A 10,568-nucleotide genomic window follows, 5' to 3' on the forward strand; every position below is an offset into this window, starting at 1 on the left:
TGTGTTGTTGTTCTATAAAAGCTGTGTATGAGAAAAGAAAAATAAAAGACATTTGGGAAAGCTTTTAAAAAGTATTTATAATAATGTACAAATAAAACAAATTTTGTAATTAATAATAAAAAATTCATTACTACATCAAAAATGTAGCAAATAACACATCAAACAAAAAAGAATAATACATATCATAAAAATATTATGCGTCTCAATTTTCTGGTATAAAGCATTAAAGACCAGACAGTGTCACAATGAAATACTAAAGAAATACAAAAACTGCAAAAAATAAATGTATAATTAACTCATAAAGAGTAAGAATGACCAGAAAAATGATCTACAAATATAAAATGTCAAATATAAATAAAAAAGACTTTATCCCTCAGCATATAAATTATTATTTTTATCACCCTGGACTGAAGACTGAAGAAACAGCGCCATCTAGTGCCGTAAAATGTAAAGTAATAAAATCCATAAATAACTGCTTCCTGTCAGGAAGTCTATAGTATGCAGACTTTTTACACATAGATGTAAACTATAATAAACTGAATGCTGTATGGCTCTATAAATAAATATAGATTAATAGACATTTATTCATGTACAAAGTTCATGTAAGAGATACATTTTTTTTATTCATGTAAGAGATAAATCACCGCTGTGATCTTTGTGACTCGGTCTGACGACAAAGGAAGCTGATTTGCGTAATGCATTTGATGACGGCTGGGGGAACGGGCTGTGTGCTGTTTTTCTTCCATGATTCCAAAGTCTTCAGAGCTGCTTCAGGGTTGCTGGGTGCCAGATCATGAATGGCATAGATGACTGAGAGCTGCACTTCCCATGGCATACCTGCACACAACATCCAATACAAAATTAGGGTCTGCTGAAGCACAAAACTAAAATCAGAGAATAAAGATTAAGATCGATAAAAACATCTTTATTTGATGCTTCAGAAATACCTTTTGAGAAGCTTTGCATTCCAAACTGATTGATGCTTCTTGCCAGGTTTTCGAGTGACGTTAGCATGTTCTCCTTAAGTCCTAGTTGACCAAGTCGCCCTGTTTGAGAAGGACAAAAACCACGAGTGAAAAGATGAAGAATCCAGGAATAATCTGAGATGATGCTCCGAAACAGGATTGACAGTAAACTTACCAAGTAGCCTTAAAACTGCTGCTACACAGACGTCTCGGAACGGTGTTTGCTCTGTTCTTGCTTGCCTCAGCCAAGTGTTCAGGATCAGCCAAAGATCCTTCCTAGTAAATAAAAAAGAGGAGAAATGAATATGTTGAGGGTCTTTGTAGTGGTATTGGAGCAGCCATTGTGGTTTTACGATCAATTATGAGTTTATACAAAAATGGGAACTTGCAAACAACCACTAGAACTTTGACCCTTAATGGAAAAAGTCAGGAATGAGAACTAGGTCCTAAAGGTAATGATGCTTTATAATGTACTTTACACCACTGAGAAAGCCGGGGGCAGAGCACTGGATCAGCCATGACTACAGCACCCCTGGAGCACAGAAAATTAAGGGTCTTGCTCAAGGGCCTAAGAGTGGTACTTGGTGATCCTGGGGCTTGAACCCCCGACCTTCCGATCAGTAATCCAGAGCCTTCACCACTGAGCTACCACTTCCTGAAAAAAGACCCTCTCATGGTGAAATACTTACAGCTAAAGTTACAGAATTCTCTCTGACTGTCTGAACACTGATCCTGGAAACTTCATTTATAAATGCACAATAAACATTTCCTCACAAAACATCACCATATCAACAATTACCCAATTTTTCCCTGTGAGATCTTATTGTATTAAAGATAAGATATAAAAATGGCGCCTAAATAATAACTTTACAGCTGAAATCCTCTCAGCACTGATGTTATAGAAAAATAATCGGTCATTTCTAAACCAAAAGTTCAAGTATTAAAAAGCTGAGAATGAAATATGTTGAAGATGTTTTGCATTCAGTACCATATAATATTGGTAATGGTCCAAGTCCAGCCCAGTTGTGCACACAGAAGATCCAGGCTGAAGATGTAGTTCCAGGTAGCAGGGCAGAGATTAAAACCATACCAGCTGTTCTCCAGGAACCTCAGACTGCTGTCTTCCAGAAAAGACTTCAGGGTGCTGGTGATAGCATTGTGGATGTTTCCTGGAGGCTCCTGGGAGAAAATACAATATAGAAAATATAATCTTTTCTTAAACTCGCTGTGCAATAAAGCAATAGTTACAATATTGTAGTGACAACATGAATTTATAAGGAATTTGTCCCACTAGATTACACTGATACTTGGAAATCAAAGTTAGAATAAGAAGGCAGTAAAATACATGATAAAGTCCAATTGAAAAAAAGACAATGCCACTGAGAGGAACACTGAGGATCAGCTTCTTACCTCATTCCAGGGCAGATACTTGTTGAGGAAGTGAAATATCTTTCCTCTTGCTTTCCGGTTGCTCACTATGTGAATCGCTCGGCATAAAGAGCTGTCATGGGATAAAATACTTGGCCATGCTGTCACCATGCCCATAATCACTTGGGGGGCTTCAAGAAAGTCTGCAAAGCAACAAGACAACAGGACGTAAATACACTGTATAAAAAGAAAGACGTTGCATAGAAAAGCGTCAACACGCCTGTATGAAATTGCGGGTTTTGGAAATTCAAGATGGAGACAAAATATTTATTCAGTCACCCAAAACCCTGTGGAAAAACACCATAATGTCTGTAAAGCATGGTGGCGGTGACATAATGCTTTGAGGCTGCTGGTCAAAATGCTGAAAAAATGCTGAGGAAGTTCACACTTCGAATTTACCAAAGACATGGCTTCAGGAAAGGATAATTAAAGTTCTGGAATGTTCCAGCCAGAGCCCAGAACCCATTGTGAACAAAAAAAACCTATGAATTTTTTAAATTTTTTATTTATTGTTTAGTGTTAGATCAAATTAAGGATGTAATAAATCTGACATTTACGTTTACATCTTTATATTTTTATACCCTGCAATTTCATAAGGGTGTGTGGACTTTTTACATCCACTGTACATCACCAGATACAAGACACAATTGTCATCTCTGTATCAGTGTCCATTTTTAGTAGATAAATAATGAAATATCAGTATAATCTCACCTTCTTTAAGGAGTCTGTAGGCGAGACCATGTGCTTTGTGAGAGTCTCCTCTCTGTTGACACACGCCTACATAAACCCTACAGAGAGACTGCAGGAGATCATGTCCCATAAACCCTCTCTCTGCCTTGATCTTCTTCAAAATCACAGAGAGAAACGTCTCTACTAAGCACTAAATGAGACGGAAGAAAACGATCATTCGATATGTACAACAATAAACCAAAATCTAGATTCAATATTCGATCAATCATATCTACTGTTCAATTTAAGAACATCAGGACCAGTGAATTATAGATCGACTTTGAAATATGAGAAACTCAAATCCACAGCTAAAGAATAAAGTGTTTAAATCGCATGCACTGAACTGACCTCGTTTGCACAAAACACAGAAATGACGCGTTTCTCTTCATCTCTCAGAACAGGAAGTTCACTTGTTCCTGTAAGTGCATGAATCCTGTCTGTATCAGAACAGGACTTTTGTAGTGTTTCTAACGCACTGTACAGGAGAGATTGTGTTGTGTGTGTTGTGTTTGTAGGATCAGGTGAAGCAGCATCAAGTCGAGGCTTTTGAGCTTTCCTGGGTGGTGACATGTCTGATCCAGTTCTCTTTGCTGTGGGCTTTGGGTCTGTATGAATATAAAATAAAACATGTACAATAAAATAAACAATAAAACAAAGCTGCGTGTTTGATTTCTGCATAATGAATATAACTTTCAATCTGATCATCTGATCATTTGAGGGAAATGTACAAATAGCTTTAGCACATGTTTATATAAATCTGTATCTCCTCTAGAAAATAGTTTATAACATGTCACATCTAAATACCTTTGTCAGCTTCCTGCTCGTTCTCAGTCTGCGTGGAGGAGCACTTTTTCTCTGTAATGACAAACAATTTATTACAGTCAAAGCAAATACCTTCTACATCAACATCTACAGAAACTCAGAGAGATTTCAGTGTTACCTTTGTTCAACTCATTTCCCTGTTTGAAGAGTTTTTCCTGTTGAGGATCAAAACAATTACAGTTTTATTTAGTCACAATTCTCACTAAAAGTTCAATGATGTTTGCATTTAAAAATGAAAAAAGAAAGTACCTCCATTAAGCAAAAGCTTTTCTCAAAGCTGCTGATTTTGCATTTCAGGACATGGATTTCAAGATTTTGTTTGGTGTTCGCTTCTGTGAAATAATTTCAAAAATGAAATGAAAAGGTGCTCAGATCACATTATCACATTATATGTTTATTTTAATAAAACTGAATCATGCAGTAATAATCAACTTGTACTTTCTTACACACCTTTAAGTTCCAAAAGCTGTTTTTCAACACTGTCATTTCTGTAGGAAAGAAGAAAAGAATTGAATATATTATTATATTATTATATTAAAGCTGCAATTTTTTTTCCCATTGAAAATGACACAAAATAATTGTTATAGTTAGTGTTACACTGTTACTAAAATTATTATTATTATTATTATTATTATTATTATTATTATGAACACATTATTAGATATTAGTTTCAATATAAGCATTTTGATTAAAAAAAGGAAAAAAATTAAGTAAACAAACAATTCCCTAGGTTATATGTGTGTAGCATACAATTACAGAATACCTACAGAATCTAGAGCAACAATTATCTCATTTAAACAATTGAGAAGTTGAGGGCCTCGCTCAAGGGCCCATCGATGCGGAATTTGAACTCACGGCCTTCTGATTAGACCATTTTAACCACTGTGCTACCCCTTCCTTCATTCTCTGTGTACGATGTTTACTATAAAATGATGTGTGTTAAAATAAGCGCTTCGAGCCAATCAGAATAGAGAATTCAACTGAGTTTTGGGATAAAATATAAACAGCAACAACAACAAAAAAAAACATACTTGTGAGTTCTGATATTCTGCATCTTTAGAGTCTTCAAAGGCTGAAGCTCAGACTGGCTTGTGCGTGTCTTTTCCATTTCTGTAGATCTTTTCTAGTTTTACTTCTAGAGTTTGATGAATCTGGAAAACAGAAAACAGTTTTAATCACAAATCCTCCAGTATTTTAATTTTTATGACAATCACATGTATGCGATCATGCTCAGTGTTTCTAAAGTGTATTTTCTCCTTTTTTTGTGTGCAGATTATCCACAAGGTGACTATTAGAAATATAATGATGTGTAGGTTTTCATGAAAAGGGGGCGTGGTGTCTGGAGGGGGCGTGGTCTGGGGGCGTGGCGCACGCCCGCTCAGCTCCAGAATGAAGTTTTGCGGTTCGGTTTTTATGAATGACGATGGGACGTGTTTACTCAACTGCTTACAGCCTTTAAAGGTATTTGTGAGAATAATGTAGTAATGGTGTTACATATTATGACGATGTTGGAAGTTTATTGATATGTTTCATGCTAGCTAGAGCGTGCTTCCCGGAAGTTGTGAGTGCACACGTGACTAACGGGTGACTAGCGAGGATCATTCATGAAATCGGTGACACTAAAGATCAGGTTCGTGAACATGAACTTGTAAACTTACCGCAAGTGTGTTTCTTCTGAAATGAATCGCGGTTCGGTGCGCGTGTTCGCTTTTAAACACGCAGCGCACTGTGACGTCACATGTGTTATTGTGCCTCGTATGCGTTGCATTGCAACGCCACTGTGTTGTACAATAGATATAGAGTGTGTGGTTTGTCTACAGTTAAATACTTTACCTTGTGGGTATCTAACTAAATATACACTATTACACGAGGACTAATGGAAATTGATCTCATCTTACATTTTCAATTCTCAATTCTATCATTATTTGCTTTGAGATTGTTGATGGAGGAACATAGAGAAGGTCAAGAGAGGAGTCGTGGTATTGTATCAGGAAGTCTGGTGTGTCTGAGAAGTATGTGACGGTGATGCAGGACATGTGTGAGGGTGATGCAGGACATGTGTGACAGCAGTGAAGTGCATCAATGATCGGCTCTGAGCCCTTTTCAGTTTTGGACAGGTTAACGGACGAGGTCAACTCTTTTTTTTTTATTGATGCACTTCAGACAGAAAGACACTTAGGTGAGAAAGACAATGGAACAGTGGTTAATTTAGTCCAACAACAAGTTATACCACAATCACAATTATGAATGTGAGCATCAAGAACAGGAGAAAGAAAGAAAGAAAGAAAGAAAGAAAGAAAGAAAGAAAGAAAAGGAAATAACAGCAGAAAGAACAACACAAAACAAAACAAACAAAAAAAAACACCCCAAAAGATTTGCACCTAAATACATTAACACTCTCATAGGATATATGTTTTCCTTTCTTCTTTCTACATCTACCAAGAAGTCAGGGACAAGGGGAAGAGCTCAAGAAGTCCAAACAAAGAGAACAGGATTTTATTATTTTTTTTCCCATTCCTCTTTCTCTTAAATATGATAAGAATGGTTGCCAGGTGGTGTAAAACTTTTCCGTAATACCAAGTAATGTAAATCTGATCTTTTCTATTTGAATAAACTGAGACAGGTCATGTATCTAATGAGAAGAACTGGGTGGGTGAGGATTCTTCCAGTTCAGTAATATAAGTCTCTTTGCTACTATTAAACAAAAGGCGAGCATGTTTGATTGTAAGGAGGACAAGGAGGGATTTGTGGGGTTGAGTCCAAATAATGCTATTAGGGGACAAGGTTTAATATCTAAAATGAAGTGTTCAGAGATTGATTTAAAAATTGATGTCCAGAAAGAGGTCAAGGCTGGGCAAAGCCAAAAGTATGATAAAGAGTAGCGAGCCGACACCGATCACAAGTTGGATCCAAACCAGGGTTAATTTTAGATAGTTTGGTCTTTGTCCAATACACTCTATGCAACAATTTAAACTGGATTAACGAATGACGGGCGCATATAGAGGAGGAATGTACACGACCAAGAGCCTTGGACCATTCCTCATCCGTGAAATTATAATTAAGGTCCGATTCCCAGTTACTCTTTATTTTAGAAAGCGATGAAGAGCCCGAATGAACAACGAATAAAAAAATAGTTTTATAAATATAAGAGACAGTACCCTTACAAAGTTTTGTTTCTAAAACTCGATCAATCTCTTGTTTAGGAGGTGGGTGCAGGAAATGAGAGGATGTGTTCCTTACAAAATCACGAATTTGGAGATATCGGAAAAAATGAGTTTTATGGAGGTTGAATTTTTCTGACAGGTAGGAAAAAGTGACAAATGTATTCTCCTGAAAAAGATCATTAATGTTTACAATGCCCCTTCTAAACCACAGTGCAAAGGATCTGTCCGAAATAGAGGGTAGAAAGGAGGGGTTTTTATATATAGGAGACAGACCTGATGCTGCCTGGAAATCAAAATGTTTTCTAAATTGTTTCCAGATTTTAAGGCTTTGTAGAACTAAAGGATTGGAGGAGTAATCGGATGTCTTCAACGCTAATGAAGAGCGTAATAAAGCATGCAGAGGCACATAAGGACGAGGTCAGACAGGAGTCTCTCCGTGGACTATGATGTTTGCCGACAGTATTGTGATTTGTGGTGAGAGTAGGGAGCAGGTTGAGAAGAGTTTGGAGCGTAGTGCGTCCTGAGAGAAGGAGAATGTCAGACATGTGTGTCTGATTTTACAGCTGAGCAGAACCAGACAGTTATTAAAGCAACTCCTGTTTGGAGAGATGGTGGTGCCCAGGAACCTAAATGACTCCACTGCTGCCATAGTGCTGTTCATGATGGTGAGTTGGGGGTGAGCAGGGGGGTTTCTCCTAAAATCCACAATCATCTCCACTGTATTGAGCGTGTTAAGCTCCAGGTTTTATGACTGCACCATGTCTCTCAGGTCTTTCTTCACTGAAGCAGGGTCGTTGGCTGAAAACTGATTTTACAGCTTTTAGAGTAGCTCCTCAGCCACTCTATGAGGATCAATGATGAGGATTAATCTTCTTCATATTAATGAATTAATCATGTACTACTGTATTTGAAAATAACTTAACTGAGAATAGAAAGCTGAGGGTACATTGAGTTTCCCAAAACTGGATTGTTGCAATCTGAAAACATGTTACCTAATCATTATTTATGCTTATTTATGCTGTGCAGGTAATTGTGTGGATCCATAGGTTAGGGGTCATCACATCTGCTTTACATGCAGAAGGTTCTGGGTTCAACTCCCAGTGGGACCATGCAGGTTGTAAACATGAATAAGGTTTATATATTACAAATTGTTACTCAATCCTAAAAATAAATAAACAGCATGTTTCTGCATTGTGCTTTTATCAGTAATGGAGAAAAAACATTCCAAAATGGCTCAAGAGCATATCTCCACTGTGGGTCAAACCCAAGACCTTCTGCATGTAAAACAGACATGATGACCACTACACTCCAGTATTAACAATCAATGACTGTTTCCTCCAATGTTATAAATCACTATATACTGCTCCTTTATCTGCTGACACTTCAACATTAGAGGCCTTTTTCAAAATGTATGTATTCCTACAATAAGTGTAGGTACAGCATTACAATTGGATGAGTTTATATCTGATACAGAAATAGCCTTAGCAAGTCTGCCTTCTGGTAAATCACCTGGACCAGGATACGAAAATCTTAGCAAAAACTCTGACCTGCCGTCTGGAGAAAGTTCTGCCTTGTGTTATTTCACCTGAACAAACAGTCTTCATCAAGAACAGATACTCTTCTTGTAATATTGGGCGCATGTTGAATGTTATATATAACCCATCTCTATCTGACACTTCTTTAGAGGTGAAGGAGCAGAAGGTGGAGAAGCAGAAGTTGAGGAGCAGAAGGTGGAGGATCAAAAAGAACAGACTGAAGTCCTTTGGACTTTTGGAGACTTTAGAGAATGTGAGAAAATGTATAACTGTGTGTAGATAATCAGGTAAAATATTATTTATGAGTCTGACTTTGTTGAAGGTGTTTATGTCTCACCATAAATCTGATTATCACGAATCACACAGCACAACTTACTCAAAAGTCTAATGCTGAATGTTTCCTGTTTTTTTTATCCTAAAGAAATGTAAATAAAGTGATGAACACACTGGATGTTGTTGTTCTGTAGACAGTCACACTGCTGCTGAGAAATCTGGACTGTATTGTGGATGAAGGACGTGTATGAAGCGTTCCTGAGATTTGGGACTGTCCTCACTGCACACGTCATTTATAACTACTGATCCTTACATTTTCCTTCGTTCTCAGTAACTTGGGGTTTCCTCCCTGTACTCAGCTGGAGTATTTTCTGAATGTGGAGAGCTCTGATATTGTGAACCTTTAACACGTTTGATGTGCACTCTTTGCTTTGTGTTTCTGCTCGCTGTCCCGTACAGGTCATGATGGAGAACGGACGCTCAAAAGGCTTCGGGTATGTGACGTTTTCATGTCCTGATGAGGCTCGAGTAGACATCGTGGAGATGAACGGCAGGGTGCTGGGCAGCAGGACTGTGTACTTAAGTCCCTCTCAGACCACCCAGGGACGAAGTCACGGCATGAGGGTAGAAACCATCTCGCCTTCAAAACCCTGCCCAGACCCAAGACCCAACGCCAACAAGAACATCAATCCACAGAGTGAGTCAAAGCCGTCCGATTAGTTTTGTGTTAAGTGCAGTTAAAGATTTAAAACAGAAGATAACTTTTCATGTTAGCAACATTTACCTTCTGATTGGATGCTAACATGAGATGATTGTCTGCATCTACAGATGTTCCAGTTCCTGGAAAAGAAAACCAGCAGCAGTGGAACAGGGGATTCACACCGCAGCCTCTCAGACTGGACACACAGGAACTATTCTGATTCTATTTCCAGTGTGTTTTATAGAGACCTTCATGATCTGGAGCAGGTTTTGGTCACAGCTGTGTTTGGTCACATGTAATAATTGGTTTAATACTGAGTGATTGATCAGTGTGTATTATTAAAGTCAGCAATGCAAACACACACATGCACTCAAACATTGGATGCTGAATTTGTTCTGTTTTCTGTAGGAATTAGGATTAGATCCTCTATTATACCAGAACCAGTGTACACTTGCAGCAAGTTTCTGCTCTCAGAAAATGACCTTTAAATAAAAGTGCTTCATTGTTCATTCACCAGTGAGACCAGAGCGTTGATGATAAAAGAACACCGCTGTTCTGTTTATATTATGGGATACAGACAGTGCTTGTTATTTCTCATGGTTTTCTACATGAGAGTGATGTAATGCTCATGTTTTTGCTTTCTGTATCTCCTCACTCACTTCTACAGGTGGTACTGCACAATGGACGGTCCAAAGGCTTTGGATTTGTCTGATATTCCTCTCTGGATGAAGACACTAATGCCAGAGAGCATGTCAGAGAGTTGAATGGAAAGCTGGTGAGCAGGAGGTCACTGTGTATCACTATGGCTGAGCAGTGGACAGGGAGCAGCCGCCACACCAAGCCCTACCTCCATCCATCCAGGAACATGCAGTGGTTCCATCTACAGCGTAAGTCATACTGTCCTCATAATGTCCTACAAAACTTTACTAAACACACACTGTGTTCCGGTCAA

The 10,568-nt window shown here is 38.1% G+C and overlaps 3 protein-coding genes across 4 annotated transcripts in view; 1 reads left to right on the forward strand and 2 right to left on the reverse strand.

Moving 5' to 3' along the window:
- The window catches only part of LOC124384638 (eukaryotic translation initiation factor 4 gamma 3-like), a 1,295,064-nt gene that overhangs the window by 527,080 nt on the left and 757,416 nt on the right, over nt 1-10,568 (reverse strand). The gene's annotated exons all lie outside the window — the stretch shown is intronic.
- Nucleotides 567-5,027, reverse strand: LOC124384586 (little elongation complex subunit 1-like). The gene is made up of 12 exons (XM_046847563.1): nt 4,976-5,027; nt 4,395-4,432; nt 4,194-4,276; nt 4,063-4,099; nt 3,927-3,977; nt 3,471-3,727; nt 3,105-3,273; nt 2,376-2,536; nt 1,954-2,144; nt 1,141-1,241; nt 948-1,046; nt 567-837 (listed from the first exon to the last, which is right to left on the reverse strand). Exons 1-12 carry the CDS (start codon nt 4,996-4,998, stop codon nt 641-643), a joined length of 1,407 nt encoding a protein of 468 aa, XP_046703519.1. The 5' UTR covers nt 4,999-5,027; the 3' UTR covers nt 567-640.
- Nucleotides 8,867-10,568, forward strand: part of LOC124384485 (polyadenylate-binding protein 1-A-like) — a 5,707-nt gene continuing 4,005 nt past the window's right edge. The window contains exons 1-3 of the mRNA XM_046847392.1: nt 8,867-8,896; nt 9,376-9,613; nt 9,745-9,799. Coding sequence (XP_046703348.1) covers nt 9,379-9,613; nt 9,745-9,799 — 290 coding nt within the window. The 5' untranslated portion in view covers nt 8,867-8,896; nt 9,376-9,378. The remainder of the gene's footprint in view (nt 8,897-9,375; nt 9,614-9,744; nt 9,800-10,568) is intronic.

This window comes from Silurus meridionalis, chromosome 4 (assembly GCF_014805685.1).
Source record: "Silurus meridionalis isolate SWU-2019-XX chromosome 4, ASM1480568v1, whole genome shotgun sequence".
NCBI classification, from domain to species: Eukaryota; Metazoa; Chordata; class Actinopteri; order Siluriformes; family Siluridae; genus Silurus; species Silurus meridionalis.